This window comes from Stegodyphus dumicola, chromosome 6 (genome assembly GCF_044657685.1).
Source record: "Stegodyphus dumicola isolate Sdum_Otavi_A_Nest chromosome 6, ASM4465768v1".
Classification (NCBI taxonomy): Eukaryota; Metazoa; Arthropoda; class Arachnida; order Araneae; family Eresidae; genus Stegodyphus; species Stegodyphus dumicola.
Window position 1 is genome coordinate 192016201 of NC_140773.1, and position 23803 is coordinate 192040003.

The 23803-nt window shown below is 33.0% G+C and overlaps 2 protein-coding genes across 2 annotated transcripts in view; both read left to right on the plus strand.

Annotated features, from left to right (window-relative positions):
- Nucleotides 1–13: 13 nt before the first annotated feature.
- LOC118198707 (otoferlin-like) overlaps nt 14–23803 on the plus strand; it is a 228403-nt gene continuing 204613 nt past the window's right edge. The window contains exons 1-6 of the mRNA XM_085819712.1: nt 14–189; nt 371–408; nt 2752–2932; nt 8891–9077; nt 10387–10590; nt 14819–15033. Of these exons, the coding sequence (XP_085675838.1) occupies nt 151–189; nt 371–408; nt 2752–2932; nt 8891–9077; nt 10387–10590; nt 14819–15033 (864 nt within the window). The 5' untranslated portion in view covers nt 14–150. The remainder of the gene's footprint in view (nt 190–370; nt 409–2751; nt 2933–8890; nt 9078–10386; nt 10591–14818; nt 15034–23803) is intronic.
- Nucleotides 13118–14816, plus strand: LOC146996917 (THAP domain-containing protein 1-like). Its single transcript, XM_085819289.1, has 2 exons — nt 13118–13484; nt 14517–14816. Exons 1-2 carry the CDS (start codon nt 13332–13334, stop codon nt 14808–14810), a joined length of 447 nt encoding a protein of 148 aa, XP_085675415.1. The 5' UTR covers nt 13118–13331; the 3' UTR covers nt 14811–14816.

Below are 23803 nucleotides of genomic sequence, written 5' to 3' on the forward strand. Positions count from 1 at the left end.
GTACTAATTTATTTTCAGCTTTATGGGCGTTTCGTTTTCTTTTCGAACGTGATGCAGAAATTTTGAAACTGAATGAGAAATTTTTTAAAATGGAAGTGTGTTTGGATTCATTATTTACATATGAAAAGTGAATGAAAATAAAAGAAAAATATGATTTGTCAATTATGGGAAAATGGGAAAAGTTGCAATGTAAGTTTGTAATTTGAATAAAATTCGAATATCAACAAAATGAGCTTAACTGTAAGAGAAAAAACCAGATTGGTGAATCTGATTTTAGAGTAAATGTTTAATTATTAAAATTACTGTTCTAAATTCATAATACTCTAATACGTTATTAAAACTGATGACAGTTATTATTTCTTTTTTATAGGTTACTCCTGAAAAGAGCGAAGAGGTTACTTCTGACGCGTAAGTTTATTATTTTCTATTTTATATAAAATAAGATGAAAAGTAGTTTTCCATAAATTCAGGGTTTTGTAGTGATATCCTACATGAAAATCATCTCCATACATCTTCCAATTTAAAATTATGTTTAAACCTAACGAAACATAATTATTCTGTTACTTAATTACTAATTTTTAGTTTACTTAAACTATTATTCTGTTTCGGGTATTTCCTTGTTGACGCCGCCTTCATGTTTAGTGGCCAAAATAAGTAAACTTAATAGCATGTCTCCAAGAGCTTATGCGTTGGATGCCTCAACAAGGAAGTACCTCCATTTCAAATGTAGTAATCTGAATATTAAATATTATTTTGTATTGATGTAAGATGCAGCCATTTCAGCTAAAAATTATGGACACAAAATAAGTTGCCCATTTTTATAGTATAATACGACTTATAGTATTTTCTTATGAAGGAGGTTACTGAGGTTTGTTGCCAAAAACTGACAAACTGAACCGCCAAATTTTAATATGTAAGTTATCAACTTAACCAGCCAGTGTGGTTAGTAAACAAATTTAGCATGCATTGTCCCCTTTCAAACTAATCTTCAGTTGGACGTACTACTTGGGTTACTTTGGCTTATTATTAAAGTTTGGAAATTATTGGCAAGAAGCTTCCTCTTATCAGTATTGAAGCAGACTGTTATGTTCCGTTGATAATTATAGAGAAAAAATGTTTCACTAAATAGTCTTCAAATCTGTATCTCTGATTGAAGATTAACTACCTTTCATGTTCATTGTCATACAGGACCATGTCATACAAGTGTACAAGATCGCATAAAAATTCATAATTCGAGACGGGCTCGAATAAATCCTGGAGAATCCTGGCCGAATGGCATTCAATGCAATAATACATTCGGCAAGCTGATTGCTGTTTTCTCAAGGCAAGCTTGACAAAGAACATGCTATAAAAACAGATTTCTGTAATGAACTTTGAAGCTTCTAATTATACCTTTGTCTAAAGGCTGTAATACTGACGTTGCATTAAATGGTAAATACACTAATTTCGGTTTTACACTTGGTGAGTGGGCTAGCGAATTGTCAAGAAATAGCAGAATCTTCCTACTTTTTCTAGGCATTGTTTTATGAAGAGTAACCAACAATTCTGACATCAAGATTTCCATCACATATAACTTTTAATTTAATAGCTAATGGACCGATAAAGCTTATGAATTGATGTGTATGAAGCATCTCGGTTTTTTGGCCTTTCCAATTACAAGTGATTGCTTAAGCTGTCCTTTCATGTTACAACAAAGTAGCATGGAAAGTCGTTTCCTTAGAGATTTTACAACCAGAGCACCTTTCTCCTTTGAAGCACAAAGTTTTATTAAGAAAAATTCAACAAAATAATCCAATCTGCATTGCATATGTTTTTAACCTGATATGTTTCACAAATTTCATTTACCTTTTTTATACAGTCTGTTAGATCTTGCATATTCACTGAATTTTCTTCACCACATAGGTAGTAAGCTATGTCTTTGCTTAAATTCGTCTAACCAAGGTTTTGATACTTTGAAGTTCTGTAGTTCCAGATTTTCCGAAACTTTTTTTTGTCTTTTCTTGCAATAATACTCCACTTACAACTTGCTTGCTCTTACTGAACAACCTGTTGAACAGTACTGTATCAATTTCACATGCTTCAGGTTTTCTGAATTTTGCATGCTTGGAATGTTTATTTGATTTAGTAATCCACAAACAATATTGTTTCTTCTCTATCCCTTAGCACTTGACGTATTTGAGTTTTATTTATTCGAAATTCCTGCCCTAAATCTCTCGAAGTAAGTTTTTCAATTTCTGTTACACGAATCGCATCAACATTTTGTTTTAATGTTAATCTTTTCCTCTTTTAAACCATGCTAGATAACTTAAGTAACAACACACAAGTAAAAAACTACGCTTCTTTTGCTTCCCTGTCTTAGCAAGAACTAAGAATGAGAAATTTTCACTCTATCTGTATTGTGAGATCCTCGTGTCTTGGCAGATGGCCCAGTCATCTCATCACCTTTTCTTTGAAGTTGATCTCTGTCTTATACTCCTTCGAGATGTTAAAACAATACTCTTGAAAACTACAGGATGAAAATGTAGATCAGTGTTCAAAGAAAATACGGCCTTAAATTAAAAATATCTTTCGATTAAAATAATTTTTTTCGGAATCTTTTCCAACTGCTATCACAGTGAATTTCATCTTTATTATTTCCAAATTTAACTTTTTAACCATATTGACGTTTTAACCGTATTGAGCTTTTATTATGATTACTTAAAGGAATTTGATTTGATCTCATAAAGAATAGAGTTTCATTTTGCTTTGCAGGAAAGCTGGTGGAGATGCCAGCACGGACGAGCAGTTTGCAAGGTTAGTGGTGAAAATCTACAAAGCTGATGGCATTTCGAAACCGGATAGTGGAATAATGGCCCATGTGAGAAAAACGTTATCCGTGGACGTTGCTGAGTTAATAGATCCATACGTGCAAGTTTCTTTCGCAGGCCTTAAGGTATGTTTAAAAGAACGTGTAGAATATATCTTATTTCCCTCTTCATAAGACTTTTAAAGTACACACACACTTATGGAGTACAAATGAAATTGATTTTTCAGCAAAAGAACATCAAAATTTAACATTAAAATAAAAATTATTTGTTAGATAAAGACATATTCCATAATCGAATGAATAAATGAGAAATGATTTTGTTTAGTCTAAATGCCGATTTGTTTTGAAAACTGAAAATGAAAAGTATCCTGCTGTAAAGTCATTTTTGCTTTTAAGATGCTAAAAAATGTTTACTTCAATTATGAAAGTAATCATTACTGAACAACTAAACAATGGATTACTTCTTGAGGTTCTACTTTTGCTAACAGGAAAGGTTTGATCACCTTTCTCGAGATCATCATCCAACTAAGTTAATTTCACGCAGATCTCCTTCAGGATATTTGAGATCCTTGCCAAATATAAAGTAGTCGCAAGGCAATGAGACATGGCTGTAAGGCAATTTTTACATTGTAATTATTCTGAAAAGCTCACAAATCATCATATTCTGCTCATCAGTAATTGCTGCTGTCTTTAACTGCAATTGCGCCAAACTTGTTGATTTGCACTTCGAAATTGATCGCCGCCAATTAGGTGAGAAAGTGTGTTAGTTCTTTTCGTTTGCTGACACCAAGTCGCATCGGAGTCAATTGTCGAGAACTTCGGTTCTAAGTAATGTATCGCATGTATTTTTATTGTATTTTTAAATAAAAATAAGAAAAGATATTATCGCCTTATAGAGTTCACTATTAGAGAAACAGTAATTTTCAACGAGTTGTGCCTTGGACATTCCTTCAAGAAATCATTTATAGTGCATTTTAAACTATCTCATAAAGTATAAAGTCTTCTCTGCAAAACTTATTTACATATTCTTATTTACATTCTATTACCTTCAACGCGTAGCTGTAAACTTAAATTCACTGTTTGTGAAATTGTTTTGGATCTAACGAATATGCGCCCTCTAATCTTTCCGAGGCTACCTGTCCAGCCCATTTATCATCCGCACTAGAATAAAGAACTTATAACCCACTTAAATGGGCAATAAGTAAAAGTCCCAACTTGCATTTTAAATCAGAGTAAACGTACAGTACAAAAACGTGAATTTTACTAGTTTGGGAATAGATACACTGGCTTTAAGCCATTAACAATTCTAACTACTTATTAACTTCACCAACGCTAACAATTTTAAATACTTTGTCAGACGCATAGAAGTCTACTAGTTCCCTAACTTCCCGAAAAGGCTTATAGAGTAACGACCGACTTATAGCTCAGAAACATACACCCAATAGCAACGAATCCCTTTCCCAACAGTAACTAATCTTGCAAAGTTGCAATGAAGAAATTGCATTACATTCTCATGTAAATGATATTTACTAAAAACTGAATTGGATGCATTAGTGTGACAGAAGCAGAAACCAAGAGGAAATCTAAAAATTTAAATAGTTAAACAATAAATGTTACTGTCACAAAAACATAAATAATATTTTACTATGGCGGTCACTTCCTGTTCTGTAAGCCCATTAATCTGGAATGCCATTTTTTAGATTTCAGAGATTTCTGGCAATAACACTACTATTTTTGCTTTTTTTTTATTCAATGATTCGATTTAAACAGTACCACCTGTTTCAGAGCGATCAGATTATTTCCATATAAACGGCCGTGAATACAGAGGATGTTTTCACCTTTTTAGAATCACCTTCTTTCGATGAAGAATTAAAAAAAAAAAAATGAGTAAATGATTTGGAATAAAAATTTCAGGCAACACTTTATTATTTGAAATGAGAAATATCGTCTCCTACTGTTAAATTTATTCTTCTTTGAAACTGTCCCATGTAAACAAGTTGTGGATTGAAAGGTGTGAGTTTGCGCTTTCGAAAGAGAAATATTCTTATCCCATAATTCAAAAACATTGTGAAATGTATAGTATTAAAATTTCTAAGTTTAGAATAAACAGCATTATTAATCGGAAATGGGAAAACCGTCAATCATTACTTCTGCATGGAAAGACGACTCAAACGAATATCCGAAAAAGGTAGATACAGTTTTCTAATATTTCTAAAGTTAAATCATAGAAACAAGAGAAAATCTGCCAATTCGGAAATCATTTGAAAAGTCTAGATCTACAGCAACAATAAATAAAATAATAAATCGAGATTTCCAATTTAAGTAGCTAAAAAATATAATGTTCTCCAGCTTTTGCCGAGGCATGTGGTTTAAAGAACAGTTTGTAGAACCTTGTATAAAAACTATTTAGCAGGAGATAAATGGAGGTACATTATGACACTTGATGAAACATGGGTTCACGTAAATGACTACAACAAAACAAAAACAACAACAAAACAAAATAAACAAACACACACACACACACACACACACACACACAAAAAAAAAAATCTATTTATCATTGAAAACGAAAAGAAAAACGTACAGTGCTGGTTTCATTAATGCAAAAGAAGTTTCAGTAATGGGTTTATGATTGTCGTTCGATTCTCTCATAATGACCTTTTCAAGCTATTCCTGCGAAGTCCCCTGATGCTTGTTGCCCGTTCTGCGTTTGGTCTCTTGAAAAGAGCTCTTTTTAAGCACAGACCCACCACGACTGATGGATTGTGGAAAGTAGTCAAAGAGGAATGAAAATAAACTCTGAATGAAGAAGAAATGCAATAACCCTTGGGAGCAGATCGAACATTTAAAAAGTATTCTTTACATTTTAAAGATTAATTGAACGGCCCGAAATCATTCTAAATATGTGTAAACATCCTCTGTATGTCATTGTGAGTTCCCCATCATTTTGTAAACAGCTAAGGTTCAGTACCTTTTCTTCTGAGTGTCTCTAACGCAGGATAATTCAAAAAGGTAAACCTACTTTGCACATTTGATATACAACAATTATTTGTTAAAGAAAAATCACTTGAGATATAGACTGAAGAAATATCACAGTATTACGTATATCATCAAATTTTGAGATTTTTTTTCAGTGTGTGTTACACTGTATGTAGTATGCAAACGAAATCGAGTCCTACCAGAGTGTTACAGTAAGTGCACATCCATGTTCTCGATGCTTGTCTGAGTATCCGTTTTTGGTTTAGAAGTAAATGGAGCAGACGAAGTTTTTCTGACATATCAGCATGGCTAAAAATTGAAGAATGTAATGTCAAAAGGCTTTGAGACTACCAAAATTTTCTGATACATTTTGAAAAGTGTTCAGTCATTGAGAAAGTATGGTCAGTGGACGTGAGGCTGGTGCTTATTTAGAACGATTTATATGTAGGTGTGATAATTCAGTATTACATACTATAACAATATCCTTTTTTTATCATAAAAGATTTTAAATAATCGAAATAGTTTATTCGTTCTTTTTTTGACTTGCTTTGTATTTGCCTCTTAAGAAGAAATAGTTTATTCGTTCTTTTTGACTTACTTGTATTTGCCTCTTAAGAAGAGTATTCTAATTGGGAATATAAAAAATACTGATATCATGACACTCCCTTTCCTTTTAGTGTTTGAACTGATGTCTGAAATATTACTTTGTGATTTGTTATATAGACACGATGTAGATATCTATTTATTCTTAATCCATAATTTGATATTTTGGAAATAAAGCTTTTAATTTTTGTTGATCTGTTTACTCACAATATCATCTTTAATTTATTTTCAAAGCTTAACATCCTTTGGATAAAAAATCCTGATTTTCCAAAAATATAATAATTCTTGCTTATTGCAAATCTTTGGTTTGAATTTTATTTTCGTCTTCTTCTGAGTGGTGTCTCGAATATAAAGCAATTTTGGTACGTATCTATTATCCCAATCATCTTAGCAGAAGTCTCCAGATTTTCAGACCGTGCCAAACTGTGGCAACGTATATGCATGACATAAAGCTTCAGTTTTAATAAGAAATGTTGTCATTTTTATATCTTAATTCTTTTTATTGTGTTGCGAGGGTACTTACGTATTATCCCGTTAAACTTGAAAGCTCATTACCATTGAATCGTGAAATTTGGAGGAGAACCTGCCAAAATTGCCCCAGCCGTTCCTGGGATTCTGTTGGAACTAGAGCCCCTTTATTTAATAAACGATAAGTATTCGATCTGCTTCGTTTTTGCGTTCCTTAAAAATTTTTTTCTTCCATTTCTTCTGTTTTGTTAGACCCTTCGATTTTACCGGAAGATCTGTTTAGAGCACAATTCTCCCAATATTTTGCTATTTTTTAGGTCCTATTCAACTGACTGTATCTGTTCAATAATACACTTTTTGTTTTTTGTTTATGGTAGGATCCCGTAGCTTTGAGAAAAATCTGTTGCTTGCTCTTCTATAGAAGAGAAATCTAATTTTTTTCAAAAGGCAAGGAAAAGATACAATAAAACAATTAAATAGTATCTTTGTTCATAAAAATAAAACGTGGCTTATCGAGAATCAATCGGGGTTATATCAAATGAAAGTTATGAGTGTGTTGTATGTTATGAATGTGTTGCTAAATCACGCTTATTCATAGTCGCTAAATCGCGCTGCTTGGTGACAGTTTCGCTGTGTATATACAGTGTTAATACGTAAGTACTATTCCAAGGGACATTTGTAGACAAATCGAGACAATTTGTTTTTCATCGTGAACTCAGCTTTAAAATATGTGCTCGTAGGATTAGCCTGCAATGGAAGAATCTGCTGTAAAATTGCTGTTAGAATACTGTCGAATACTGTCTTTTGTCTCAAAATGGTTGAAGGAAGCACTTGCTTTGAATATTTTTATAAACTGAGAGCTGAGAGTTTTCATCAGAAAGAATGAGAGATAATTCAGCTTCTAAATTTATTTCTTACTATAAGTACGTAATTAAAACGTAAAATATGTATGCAATAGTGCATAATAAGTAATTTTTTGCAGTTATAAATCATCATTCTTTTTTTTATCTGGAAAAAATTGCGCTAATTCCGAAAAACCTAATCTTTATTATATGAAATCACAGAAATGTAAGCCTTTCAAGACAGAATTCAGTCTTATATCTCTACACAGGTACTTGAGTAAGTGTTATGTTCACGCTGGATGGTAGAACTAGGAATTTCACAACATAGTTGATTATAAGAATTTCCATTCCTGAATGGCATTTCTACTACAGAAATTTAACAATTAAGCAAATTAAAAATTAAGCAATCTGTCATTCTATTTTCGATATTTCAGTTTCTGTGAAGAGGAACATCAAAAAAGCTCAAAATCCTAGAACAAGATAATAAATTTTTTGGATTAAGGAATTTGGTTTGGCATCATGAAACTCTGACAAACGGAATAATATTAAATAGTACACTTAACACTCAGTTAATCTAAAAATGTATGTTAGTTTTATTAGACATCATGTTTTAAGCAGCCCGAAAGGCTATTAATTTCGTTTTGGCATTTTGTATCGAAAACATTAAAAGTCTAAATGACTTTTCAAATTGTTGCCACCAAATATTATCGCCCTGTATTATATTTAAAGAAATTAAATAATGAATAATCTGCATAAATGTATGCAAGTAATAAAACAACGGTACCTAGAGCCATCAAATTTTGAATAACGTATTCCTCCAACCGAACATGGGTACATGGAAGCCCAAATTTTCAATTCTGAATTTGTTTCATTATCTATTTCATATTTTGTAAAGCATTTATAAGTTTTTGATTAAGAAACTCAATGATTTCGAAGCGAGCAATGGCAACAATGTATGGGGAAAAAAAGAAAATATTTTTATCTCCAAGACTTTTGTGTTGGAAATTCTAAAGATATGCTCTTTTTAAAATATTTTGCGATATTGTTGTTGAATTGAATTTTATGGTTTAAGTGCGAAGAACATGATATTTAATAAATAAAGGTAACACACGAAACGTTAAAAAAGCGCCCCCTTGGGCGTAATATAAAATCTGAAAGAGATTTAAAAAAAAATTGTTTTAATTATTTTCAGGGCGCAACTTCAAGAAAGAAACATACATCAGTTCCTTGCTGGAATGAACAGATTGTTTTCACAGTTAAATTCCCACTTCCTCTTGAACCGATTGTTTTACAGTTAAGAGATGGTGACACAGTTTTGAACAACATACTTGGAGAAATATATGTTTCTCTGGATAAAATATCAAATCCTGGAGAGAAAGGTGTGTTTGCCTACATTCTTTAAAATCTTTCGTTTCTGTATAACTTAACTGCACGTGGAACGAGCAGCTTTATGATTAAGTAAAATAAGTTAAATTTTAAGTTACATTTAATTAAAGTTAAATTAAGTTAAATTTAAAAATTGTGCTAACCAGAGCTATGCATATCATTTGAAATAAATTTTCAAAAAATAACACCATTAATTTCTAAAAGGTCTCTTTTTATACCAGAAAAAACACAAGCATGGGTCTCAAATTCTCATTGCTAGAAATACTATATTCCAAAATTTTTTGCTCTTTCAACTTCATTATTTATGCCAAACTGACAGTTTCTCGATTTCTTTCAGCCAACCAGCGATCGAGCGGTAAAATTGCTGAACCGTGGTAGTTCGGACCGGGGTTCGAATGCTGGCGAACGGGTTGGATGGTCCTTTCCGTGTTTCTTCCCGTGGGTAACGTGCATAAGAGCCAGTGCCCTTAAAAATTCCTCCACGAAGGCATGCCGCCCCTTAATCATGTAGCTCTCGAGTGCTTTCCCATAAACAAATAAACTAAAACTAAATAAAAAGACAGAAAATTTGTACAAAGCAAAACTAAAAAATAATAAAAGTTTTAATCTTCTCTGTTTAACCGTTCAGACAGAAACACTCTTCCCTTGACAAGCTCTGTCAATTAAACCAAGTTGATTAATGAGTGTTTCGTTCCTCCGAACCACTTGAGTCTCTATTTATCTAACTTTCATATGAAACAAAATTAATTTTAAAAGTCTCAAATAATTCAGGTCTTTCCCGTTTACACGTATTCGTACTCATACAGAAACTCGTACAGGGATTTGTACAGGTACTCCTAACAGGGTACTTTGTTGTTGATCTTAAAAGACGGGACCCTAATTCGTTGCGTACTCTAAGAAGCTTACAGTAGGGTTTAGAATAAGTTAAATTATGTTTTATTTTACAATTTGATTTCAAGAGAAAACAAAAACAATCATCTTTAATTTAACGGTTTCCTTGTGCCCATACCTTAAGTGCTGAAAGTGCAATTACTTTCATTTTATAATTTTTGAAATTTCGGCACTTTTCTGAAATCGGGAGTGGATTCGGAAATATATATGTAGATTCATGCATGCATGTATTCATATATTTGAGTGTACGTACATATGTATGTGTGTGTGTATATGTACATGAGTGTATACATGCGTGTATAGACACATATATTTATACATTAATATCCGGTTCGCATATCAGAAAAGTACCAAAATTTCTACTAAGGAAGAGAGGTACTAGCACTCAACATATTACAAATTTACTTTTAGGTTTTCTACCTACCTTTGGGCCATGTTTTGTGTACCTGCAGCCCCCGAAAGGGTTATTCAAAGATGAAGCTATCTTTTACTGCGGGAGAGTTCTAATGGCCATTTCTACAGAAATTGTGTACACTGAAGACTTCAGAAAACCTCAAGCATATGCTGAACATAGTTTTCCTTTGCCAGAAGTACGTAATTGTAACCAAAGTCTGAAATAAAAGACTACTTTCTGTTCAATGTGTTTCAGAAATGCTGCGCGACCAAACACCTGTTGTAAAGATTTGACGCAGCTGCACGTTCTACTTTCTTTAAATGATTCACACGAAAATGGGCTTTTAGACTATGACAGTATTGAATAATGTGATATTTTTTAGTAAAAACACAAAAATTTAAATGTTTATGCTGTTACTAAAGCGGGGATAAAATCAGTAAGAGAAATATTTTATGCTCATCTATATGTCCGTTAAATAATAAAGAATCTACATATATGTACGTATTATTCCTCGAACGTTAGAAAAATGGCGACTCATAGAACCGCAAGTTTTAAACATACGTGGTTTTTCACCCAAACCTGTATATCTCGAAGACCAAGTTTTGACTTTCTAATTTTTTTATTTATTTCATATTTGTGCAAAATTATCAATTTTGCACAAATATGAAATGTCATTTTAATTTATGTCATTTTAATTAACAGTCACGAGCATTAAAAGAAACGTGTTGTCTTTCGGAAAGGCGTTATATATTCATGTTTCCAAATTTAATTAGGAAACTCAAAGATTTAATGAAATTTGTTACTATTACTCGAAATAAAATATTTTTATCTTCCTCATGCCAGTGTTGCCATTTCGCAAAACGTAAGATATTTAATTTTCTTAGAAATTTAATCTGTCTGCTACTGATCAACAAAATAAGCGACTTACAAGCAATAAATGTAGCTGTCGTTTTTGCGGGTTGTGTGTTGGATGTCCGTAAATATTATTTTAATTCTTCGCTTTTTCTAAATTACATTTCTGTGGCTAACTCTAATTCCAATTCCTCGTATTCCACAAAGCATATCACTAGGCTTACAAATGTAAGTTAAAGCACTAATAAGATAAATAAACAAATGTACAATAACACTACAAAGGAAGAAAGGAAATTAAAAAAAAATTAATGAAAGAAAAACTTAAAAAATTTTCTGGAGGGTTTCAGATTTTAACAGTAGCCCAAAAGTGTTTGCTAAGGTGCAGTGTATAGTCTGCTCTTGCACTCACTACTGCTAATCACTTTTTTCATTTTTTAGCTTTAACTTGTAGGGTTTATATTTATTTTAACTAACATTTATTTTAAGTTAAAGCTATCTTTCCTGTCAAGCCTTTACTTTTCCCTGGAATTGCCAATGCCACAGTATGTAAATTTTAGTAGAACGCGCAGAGTATTCAAATTTTTAGCAGAAGTAATTTGAGTTAAATAGAAGGGAAACGAGATTTGTAAGTTTGCTTCTTGATTCACGAGCGTGAAGGTTGCTAGGTAGAAAATTTAAGAACCGCGCGTTTCGGCCTGTGTGCCTACTTCGGCAGTTAGTTAAATCTTTCAACTTCTTAATCAGAAAGTTTGCTGAATCTCAGCTGTATCTTAAAACGCGGTTAAGATAGTTAAAATCATAGAGCCTCGTAGATAGTGACTTCGTTAGTTATGCATCCTGTCATTCATTTTTAATTGTACTTTCCTATTTTTGTTTAACCGCCGGGTCGGCGTAGTTTGTGAGCGTCGAGTGAACGCAACTGTGACTTCTAAAGTGAAATAAAAGGGAGTTAAACCCTTCTTAAGAGTCTGTGTAATTTCTAGTTCATAGCAGTCACTACTACTATTGCTGACAAGTTGGGGCCTCCCAACATCACAAACTGTTAACCATCGTTTTCTTTGCACTTACGTCTTAATACAATTCAACAGCAAAATCACAAGAATTTTAGCAGCTCAGCGGTATATATTAAGAATTCCCTATGCAGTGTTAAGTTTACATACATTTTTCTACTTGTTTGCAGCTCATCATATTAGTGTTCAACACATTGCTTTTAAACAGCCGAGTTTGTTTATTGAAATTGAAAGATAAATATCTTACATTTTCAAGAATATCAACAGTCTGGTGCGTTAAATATAAAAATGTTTTACCTCGAAGTGTTACTAATACTCGTTCAGAGTTTGTTAATTAAAAATTCATTAAATAAAAAGGAAATATTTGAAATTCAAAATTCCGGATTTCAGGTGCATATGTTCGCGTGTTCAAAAATTTTATGGCTACATATACCACATATATACCTACATATATGTTTTTCTGCAATTAAAGGACCATACAAACCTACATACAGATTCTTCACTATTTAATAGCAGTAATAAGAACATGCTGTGTTTAGGCACCTTCTCAAAATAGGCACCTTCTTTGTGAACTCAGCGCCACAAAAATTAGCTTAAATACAAGGTGTGCGTGCACGAATCTTAAGTTTCGTAGCGCTGCTTTATTACGCCTATTTCCAGAGAAGGGAACGTGTTCCAGAAGGGGTAGGGTCCTTGACCAACACCACCTAGAACTAACTCAAGGCCACGGCGCGCAGTTCGTGACGTCACTGCAGTAGGGATACTTTCGTCCTCGCCTTCAGTTAGTTCTAGGAGGTGTTGCCTTGACCCAGGCACCCTTGTGTTAACCGCTTCTAAGTGCGACCGACCTATATCAACACCTCCTAGAACTAACTGAAGGCCACGGCGCGTTTCTCAGGAGGAGGTGTGACGTCAGTGTTAGTAGGGATTGTATTTCATTTAACTCTCCCCACCCAGGACTGTGGTGGGTGGATTTCCGGAGTTTTGACGGTCACTTGGTCAGAAATCGTCCATAAGAACAGTCGACATTTTCTTTCTTTTTTCAGATATTTCTATATTATAAGTATTCCACTTTATTATTTGTTTTTCAAATTTTTGATATGGTTTACACATGCTGTGTACCTAACTGTAAAGGGAACTATCCAAATGGTCCAAAAGTACAGGTTTTCTCTTTTCCGAAAGAGAAAGAATTCTTAAATAAATGGATAAAGGCGATTCATAGAAGTAATTTCAAGCCAACAAAATTTTCGAAGGTAAGTTGCGTTTTTTTTTTTTTTTTTTTTTTTTTTTTAATTAATAAGTTTATACTTATCTGTGCTTTAAAAAGTGCTCCTGTGTTAAGTATGTTATAATTATCATAAACTAAAGCGAGTACATACATTTATAGAAAGTAAACATATTTAATCTTATTGTAAGTCTAATAGTGATTATATAAGTATGATGATTTAATCATACTATTAATTTAATTTATAGCAGATAGTACTGTTTATCATCATGCTAATCGTTCAATCTATAGTTCAATTAAATGTAGGATTAATAAATATTCAAAATTGTAAATACATTTTGTATGTTGCAAAATGCTTGCATTTAAATATCTCGATACATTTGTCACAGGAACAGCGTATTTATTAAAATCCGAAGACCTTGAAAAATCTTGATAATATCTCTGTAACTAATACCAATTTTGTTTCTGATGTTAATGCGAAAAAATACGTTATTTAAATTTTTGTGAGTTCATGCCTGATATTCTTAAAATTCATTTAATATAACATAAATCATTAAATATGAAGTTTTACAAAATCTTGTATTTAATTCTAGTTTAGATAATTAAATCCGATTATAACAATCTTTGCATACAAGTGTGTCGTATTTTTTGTAAGTAAATAATTAAATTTATGCAACACTTTATTTGACAAAAGATTTTTCTATCTAATTAGACATTATTCTTCAAAACTAGTACCTGTTTCACTTTATACAATTAATAGATAAGTAGGATTTCCTTTCTATTAGTCGTGAATAAACATTAACTTATATTATTTTAGTGGCCTGCTGCAACGGGCTGACTGCATGGGTGTTTCCCCCATGTGTAACGTATATACGAGCCAGTTTCCCTTAGAAAGTCCTCCATGAAGGCATCCCTCCCCTTAGGCAGATAGCCCTCGAGGCTTTGCCATAATTAAAATAACCTAACCTGTATTATCTTATGCTACAAATTTAATGAAATTTAATAATGTATGCTCAGTTTAAAGCCGAAAAACTTAATGTATACAAATTCTTGCTGATAGGTTTGTGCCCTTCATTTTCACCCTGAGGACATTTCAAAATGTAAAGAATTCGTTGATGAAAGGACTGGAAGGAAGGTGACTGCTCCCTTATCGAGGTACAAATTAAAACGTTTTGCGATTCCTAGTATTTTCCCAAACTGCCCAAAATATATTTCAAGGGAATTTATCGTGAGAGAAAGCCCAGATGAATGTCGTAAAAGGCTAGAAAATAAAAATCTTCAGTGGGCTGTAACTGAAAGTATATCCCAGTTTCAGACGAATGAAAAAGAAAAATCCTTTTCTTCTTTTTTCTGAATTTTTAGATAAGATGGGAAAAGAAAAGCTACCTGGCTTGTGGAACTGTATTAAAAGAGCACGGGAAGCTATCTTTTTAATTATTGAGCTAACACCGTGCCCTGAAATAAATATTTCAGCATTAATAAACGAAAAACTTGAACTTTCAGTTTACATTGGGAAAACTGAACTTAAAAAATTTAATAATTTAACTTTGCCAGCATCTGTTGGCAATGTAGATGAGGTAATTTCTATTTTAAACGCTTTGTTGTCGTATGAATTTAAAAGTGATGTGCAGAATTTAAGAATAAATTCTGTTTGTGAAACTTTAGAAAATATTGAAGAACAATACAATGAAAATAAGCAGAAAGCCATACAATTCATTAGGGAGCAATTAACATTAATTAATACATCCAAAGGAAACTTACGGTATTCTCCAGAGAGTATGATACTATTCAGTATTTTATGTACAATTTCACCCCATGCTTATAAATTTTTAAGGAGTTCTGGGTGTATTTTGGCTCTTCACCTTCGGACAATTCAAAGGTTATGCTCATCTTTGGTAGCTAATTGTATATTTTGTATAGCAGTATGTCGAAGCAATTTTTTTTTCCCAAAGAAATCGAATATATTGTCATACATTTATACGCATGCATATACATACGTATGGAAATAAAAATGTATGGCATGATATTTCATAAAGACTACAATTTAAATTCTTTCTAAAGATAGAAATGTAGTCTTTATGAAATATTATGCCATACATTTTTATTTGATGAAATGCAGTCTGTGATAAAAAAAGCAATATTTATCGTTCCCCGTTTACAGACAGTTTTGAATAATTCTGAATTGACTGCAAAGACAATTTCGATGATTTTCTTCTTTTCCTCTATCCTTCCTCTTTTTAGTTGACTGATTGAAAACAATCCTTCCTCTTTTTAGTTGACTGATTGAAAATAAGCATATACATATTATCTAAAGTATTTCTGTATAAATTGTTTCGAATTGTAATGTATAATTTAGTGCATCCTAAGGGCATTTATATGTTAGTAATTTTATTCGGCAGTAATAATGCAATGATAGTGTTTTTCATTTGTTGTGTTCAATATCCCAGTTTAGGATTTGTTACATTTGTCTTCCACACAATACTGCTAAACCATGTTATAAAATTTCCCTGTAAAGATCAGAGGTTAGCTATTTAGATCTATATCAGACCTCTATCAGAGGTTTGATATTTGCCATTTAAAATGCAAAATAATATGCAATTCTCTCTGTGCACCTAATGTCTCAAATAATTATAAAAACTTATTTAAATCGTTGCAAGCTTAGCGTTATTTGTTTCAAACATGAGTATTTATTATTATTCGGCAACATATGTCAAAAATAAGATATATTACTTATACTTATCAAAGATGTTTATTAGTCAAGGCATAAATTGTTGTAAGTATAATTAATACGACCCTTGACCAATAAACATCTCTGATTAATTATATTTGTTTTCAACTAATGATTTTATGTTGCTACATGATTCCAGGTAAATTAGCTTCATAATTTAAATCAGTTAGAATTTATCTCAATTTTTTAGGATCTATATCCTGCCTTCATGTCTTAAATTGTCTTTCTGTTTAATTATTGCGTACAAATAAAATTCCGATTCATTAAGTGTGAAGTTTCTTTCGTTAACAAGAGTTTCTCAGCGATTAAATTTAGTAACATCAGTAATAACTTTTAACGGAATTAAAAATTCTAGTTATTCGTATCGAAAACATTCTAAAAATAAAAATCTCGGTTCTTCACATTCTAATGAAAGCAAGGTATTTTCCAGATTTATAAACGATGAGAATTAAATATAAAAATTTCAGTTTTTAAATAAGCCTGTCAAATGGATATTTAAGAAGGCACCCTTAAAGTTGGCGAGGACGAAAGTATCCCTACTGCAGTGACGTCACGAACTGCGCGCCGTGGCCTTGAGTTAGTTCTAGGTGGTGTTGCCTATATCCAGAGTTTTTCGATGTTTTGACTTCGGAAAGTGGATTTCGATGAATTAGTGTTATGACAAGATCTCGTGATTTTGATAATACGCCACTACTTGCTATTCTGTAGAAGGTAGATCCCAAATTTAATCATTTTCTCAAATTTCAAGAAGAAAACTGAAAATAGTCGTTAACTTACAGCCTTCTTCACATAAAAAAACTTTGTTTATTGAGAACTGACCGGAATTACATAAAACCAAAATGAACGTATGTGCGATGTGACATCACGCTTATTCATTACTGGCGGTAAATTGCAATGTTTGGCAACAGTTTTTGTTTATGAAAATGGTCCTCGGAGAAAAAGATAAGAACCAACCGAACAGTTTCTCTCTCTACTCGTTGTTGTTTCTTCTTACCAATTATAATTGAAGCCATTCACGGGAGTACTACAACCACCGTCTTGTACAAAGCGGTGTCAGAGACAGCATGCAGCGCTCGTAGCATAAATTGCAGTTTATCTACCAAGCTTTTTAAGCCTTCTTTCGAGGTTTCTTAATTTTCATAACTTTCTGCTCTGAGCGAATGTATGAGAAGTGCACCAGAGAAATAAAAGGATAATGTTTAAATCAGGCTTAAATGTTAAGGAAACTTGTTGCTTATGCTCATTTGTCTAAGGTAGTTAGCCCAAGCCCACGAAATTCCTCGTGGCAAGGAGCGCTAGAATACGACTGCCGTTCGCAACAGTCTTGAACACCATTCAGGTGACAGTGCGATTTAGCTCAGTCCCGCCCTCAAATTTGATGGAGAGCACCCCGAGATGACGGATCCGAAGGTCTCCGTCTCCCACCTCTCTTACCTTCCACCAAACCACACAAGAGGACTTTTGGCTCGCCGCATATTTAGAAATTCACCCTGCCGCACCGACACTATACATTTACAAACATCCATGCTTTCTCCGGGATTCGAACCCTAGCCCTTCGGCACGGCAGTCAGCGACGTTAACCACTATGCCGGCTGAGCGGCGTCAAGGAGACTTAAAAATAATTGTCATAAACTCACACATAGCATTTCACTTACTTCACGAAACTTCCATTCCGAAATAAAGTAATTTCCTTTCCTTTTCCGTCGTATTCTGAAAGGAAGCTGAACAAAATTTCGTCTCGGAAATTTTAAATTAATAATGTAGATTCCTCTTTTCGTTTTAACTTTCCCACAGATTTATCTTGGAGTATTGACTTCCTTTCTGAACAATTACTCTTACTTCAGGTTGTTATTTTTCAGTCCAAGTTCATTCAACTATACTACGAAACGCAAGTTTTCACCTGACGGGAATGATAACAAAAAAATTCCTGTTTTTAGCATTTAAATTTAGTATTTCTGTAGAATATTTATTGCTTTGTTTGCTTATTGCTTTGTTTGTAACTTTGTTTCAGGGTTCGGAAGGGCAGGAGGTTGAATATTTTTTGTTCGCCTGCATTCGAGATGTCAACATGATTGATAGAAAATTTGCAGATCAGAGAAACGTTCGCTTCACTCTGCAAATGGGTTCGTATATCATCTTCTTCATTCTCATCCGCATTTCAAAGACTTCCAAAAATAAGAAGCAAAACGCGAAACAGAATTATTCTCATGAAGTCTCCCTCCCCCCTCTCCTGCAACCACAAAATCTCTCAAAATGTACAATTCGAAGCCAGATGGTGATGTATTTAACATAACATATTGTTCTGAAGGGTTCTGCGTCGTTGTATCTCGATGATAAATGAAGTTGGTTTTCATTTGGCTGAACAGATGCACGCCATATTCCTCAAGCGTGACTGATCTTCCGCATGAGAGGATTTACACAGTTGAGGTTAGATTTCGTTGTCTGCACGCGCTGATAACGGACGGCGATTAATTTTTAAACACAGATATTTATGAGTTTAGTAAACCACTAATATAATAAGGCAGAATGCTCAATTAAAAAGTGAAGTAAGTTTAACTGAAATACCTTTGTGTGGTAGAGAGCGAGAAAAGTAGAAGAAAAATGCAAATACTTAAATCGAATATTGCTTAGAGATATCAAAATGCTGAAACGAAATTAAAAGAATTATGAAGAATTTGAAATTTACAAGAGATCTGTAAAATTGTGTGGATGAAATTTTATTCATGATTGAATACATACTGGATTTATTTTTGTCATTAATATGCATGCTTTTAAATTAATATGAATTGAAAAATCATTGATAAAAACTGTTTGTAATTTTTGGGGATATGGTTGCATTCTACGGGTTCGTGGATTTGGAGGAATTGATAACACTTGATGAAGCATCAAAACACAATTTAATCACCAGAGTAAGCACTGTTACACAGGACAGTTCCATAGACACGTTTAGACTCGTCGAACATTTAAGACAAACACGCTGAAACAATCAGCAACACAGCCTTTAGGCTATAACGGTGAAGACAGCTTCAAGGCAAAGCTCTAAAATACAGCTTCCGACTCGGTTCGATCACTGTCAAGCTAATCTCTCAAGACACTACTTTCTCGAAGTACAGGCAGGATATATATAGCTTTAACCTACCTTCGAGAATATTCCAGAGAAAACCGCTAAAATGCGTTTTGAATATTCTCGCTCCGTCTATGACATATCGCCAATTTTGTCGCCAAATGGGCGATTTCGCGCCAAATCTGAAACCGTGCCTTTCCCTGCCACTTTCTGACAACCCAAAAGCTCTCCTTTGACTCACGCTTCTGAGCCAGCAGACATCTTTCTCTGTTACACTGGAGAAGCATCGTTTCGCGCAACCGCTGGGTATTTCGCAACAATATGTAAGCATGTAAACATATTTTTTTTTTGAAAATATCTATTATCATATTTTTCTTCTGTATAAAAAACTCAGGTTGTTTGCGCTAATACTCCTCTTCCTCCCTTGAGGAAACACAAATAAAAGCTTAAAAAGTTCCAAATAACAGTTAGAGAAATAAATAAAGGCTATGCTTGTTTTTTGGAGTAAAAACTTGTTTCATCATTTTTAAATTCTATTTTGCTTGTTTTTCTGGTCACAAAACCATAGATGACACTGATGGCTCCAGCTGTTGTCTGTAGAACTATCTCTTATATGTAAGGTGTTCAGTTTTAACATTTTTTAAAAAACTTTTATTTAGAAAACTCTTCTTAAAACTAGTAGCAATAATAGAAATAGAAATAGAAAAATATTAATATTAAACTTTTGGAAATTTATTCCATAGACTGTATTTTAGAATAAATTGTAAAATTTTAAAGACACTACCTTTTCAAGTCTTTCTCGTTTTCTCTAACAATAATGCAAATAAAACTCTGAAATACTTCTCTATTGACGAGGAATTCTTCCCTATCAATGTCATCTTGATCATAATTTTGTTGACATTTGTAATTTTAATTCATAAGTTTCGGGGAAATATCAAAGGTATAACAAAAGTATGTAACTATAGAAATCTCCCAATGATTCCGTTATATATTTTATCTAGTGTTTAAAACAATTTATCTTTTTAGTTTAATTTCACTAGCTGCCTAAAGTAGTTACTACGAAAAAGAAAATATATATATATATATATATATGTAATAATAAAATTCCATAGTCAAGAATACACTTAATTCTAACTGTGTGTTCTTTTTATTTTTTAATGACGACGGTGTCTTATTTGAAAGTACGTGGAATTAAATCCACAGCCCCGTAGTCAAGTTGTTTTTCCCGCCTTTTCTACACGTACAGTTATAGAATGTTCTGGAAATATTTAAAGCGAACTGGATTGGCTGACGAGGCTGACGTCATTTCTTGGAAGCTCCGCCTTTCCAGAGGCTATAAAAGGACTCGCAAAGGAATATCGAAGGCTTTTTCTTAAATGTCGCGATGCAGTAAACTTCATACAAAAAGTTATTAGTAATTCTTTTTATTTACTCCGGATATTTGATTTTTATAACTGCTATTTCTCCTGAATAATAATAAATGGATCCTGTTTTTTTTTAAACTTATCGTCTGATAACTTAAGCTACGACTACATTTATGATTCTTCACCAATCTTTTATTCTGGACAAAAGCTGGTACATCACATATATATATATATAATGATTTTAATGGATTTAGTTTATGTAGTTTCAGAAGTCCATTTAGCAAATAATAATAATAGAAAGAATCTGCGTTCATTACTTTTAAATCCCTTAATGTTAATGAATAAATTTGAAAGAAAAATTAAGTATTATTTTTATGCTTTGTTGCACCACAACAAGTTATCTCATCGAAAATAAAAATATTTTATTTCGGGCATTGGCAACTCATATCTTTTAAATCTCCGAGTTTGCTGATTAAATTCGAAAGACAAATATTATTAACACACACGAAAAACAGACTTATCAAAAATGGGAAGACAATTATCGACGACAGTTTTCAAGTGTCTCCTCAGAATCTAACAGCTAAATTGCTGGATTATCTAAAATATTTTCATTATTATGGAAGCATATTATGGAAGTTGATCCCAAAATTGGACGTATACTTACAATGCCCAGAACAGTAAATAGTGCAGTTTGTTTCTACTAAGAAGTATATGGAAAGGAAAGGTAAAGAAAAAATATGCAGACAATAGATATTGCGATATTTAGGAAGTAAAAAACTAATTACGAAAAACATGCGTTTTAAAACTTATTTGTAATATCTTAATGTGTTAATCTCATTTTATTCATCAAAAAAAAAAAAAAAAAAAAAGGTTTGTAATTAATTATCTTTCTGCATGCATTTAGTTCATCCATTATCCGGATTCAGATAATCCGTGTTATTAGCAGAGCGATTACCCGTGCTACGCAAGGTATTGCTGCATATACATTCTTTTATCTGATGTAGAGTAAAAGAGCGCTATCGCGCGCTGTCACTCTCTTTCCATTGGACACAAGCAATAATGAAAGAACATTTTAAACTACTCGGCATAGACAAAACCCCAACGACACCTTCACATCCCCAGTCAGACGGCATGGTAGAGAGGTTTAATCGAAACATCCTTAATATATTCTCGCTGATGGTTCCCAGAAACCACCTGGACTGGGAACAGAAGCTATACCACTGTTTTTACTGGCATATCGCAATACCACTGTTTTTACTGGCTACGACACTACCGACCATTCCCCATCCCAATGCTCTTCGGCCGTGACCTTGGTCTGTCTTATGAACTGTATTATGTTTTTGGTCGCTCCACGGATGCGCCATCATTGCCTGAGGAGTACATTCAAGATCTTCAGGCACGGTTTGAAGTGATGCGCAGTTTTGCGCGAGAGCTAGTCAACTTAGCGAAAGAGAAGTTGAAGATTCGATATGTCCTAAGAGCTACAGAACACCGATTCAACGAAGGTGAAAAGGTGTGGTTATGGAATCCGATTTGACGGATAGGAATTTCTCCTAAACTACAGTCACCCTGATATGGCCGTTACGAAGTTCTAAACAGGTTGAACGACTTGGTAGGTCGGATTAGTAAGTCATCAAATTCTAAAGTCGGGATTTTGGCGACTAAAATGTCTCGCTAAATTTGGAGAAAAAAAAAAAAAAAAAAAAAAAAAATTAGCGGGACAATACCCAAAATCGCTAAACTTGGTGACCTTTCGGCGATATTTTGGTCGAAATTGAAGGTACTGGAAATTTTTCGGCAGCCGAGAGAAGATTATATAAGATCGGGCAGAGCATCTGTTTTGATTTAGGTCAGAGTATTGAGAGTACTGAATATTCTTGAATGAATGCGAGTATACGCGACCTTTGTATTGCTTTGTGTTTAACATTCTTACTAGTTTGAAGTGGTAACGACTGTTTGTGCTCTATGATACTGAAAAGAGCTGTACAAGTACTTATGTTAAAAGTTGCAGAATTGTAAAGTGTTTCTTTTGGAAAAATAAATTTTATCAAGTCATCATCGGTTCTGTGTGCATTCAGTCTATTACGAACCCGTATGTACGTAACAATATTATTAAAATCCAAAAATTTTTTATAGTAATATATAAGTTGTATTATGTTAATTTGACCAGTTATTATGATTTAGACTTTTGCTATCACTTCCTCACCAGAATGCAAACTGACATTTAAAGTATCTAAGACGAGATTTTCGGTTTGTAAGACAGAGTTTCTGCCTCTCGAGGCCACATAGCTAGTTTTAACCAGCGATGATAAGGACATAATTCTTCAGCTTTGCGTTACCACCGGCCGACATCTAAATTTTTACATCGGTGAGAAGTTGCGAGCCAGTTTTGTGTTAGATGAGTTGTGTAGTCTTCGACTGCTAGACTTAGTTTAAATTCTGAAATTTGCGTTATTTTAAGATACCTCGCCTCAGGTGGTTAGCTTATCCTTTCTAGCACGAGACGTGCATTTATGTTCCAGTTCTATTTTAATAAAAAGGTTTATTTTTTAACCTTCGCAAGTCTTTGTTGTTAATTTTAGACACAGTTCAAAGTCTGTAAGTCTGTAAGAAGTTTGATATTAGTTTGTGCTAAGAAGGTCAAACTCTATAGAATCAAAATGTATATTTGTAAAATTAAACGTTGTATTTCTGCTTACATGCACCTATAAAAGTACAGAAATTAAATATGGCTTTACAGAAAATAAGCCAAAGTTGTTTCTGACCTAGTAATGTAATTCTATTAATTTACAAAAATCGAATACTTCAATTTTTGGAGAATAAATGCCATAATTAATCTGCCAATTTATTACCATGCACCGTGCTCATAAAAGTCTTTACAAAATCAATTTTGAAAAAATTTCGAAATCTAAATTTTTATGAAGTTTCGGTACTTATATTGAGAAAAATTTTGTACTCATTATAAAAATAAAAGAAATCTGATGAGGACTCCTTGACAGTTTGCTGAAAATATTTAAATCAAAATTATTTTAACAAGACATGAGAAATTAATTGATGCTACTGTCTGTGACAAATAGTTGCAAAAATAAAAGCCACGGGAAGACTTTTGTTAACGTAGTGCATGTTTCTAATATTTTCATTTTAAAAATAGATAATGCATTCTGAAATAAAAATTCTAGCATGGAAAGTGA

Coding starts and splice junctions, on each gene's coding strand:
- LOC146996917 (XM_085819289.1), top strand. CDS start 13,332: ATGGTTTACACATGCTGTGTACCTAACTGTAAAGGGAACTATCCAAAT. Junction 13,485..14,516: donor AGCCAACAAAATTTTCGAAG/GTAAGTTGCGTT, acceptor TCTTGCTGATAG/GTTTGTGCCCTTCATTTTCA.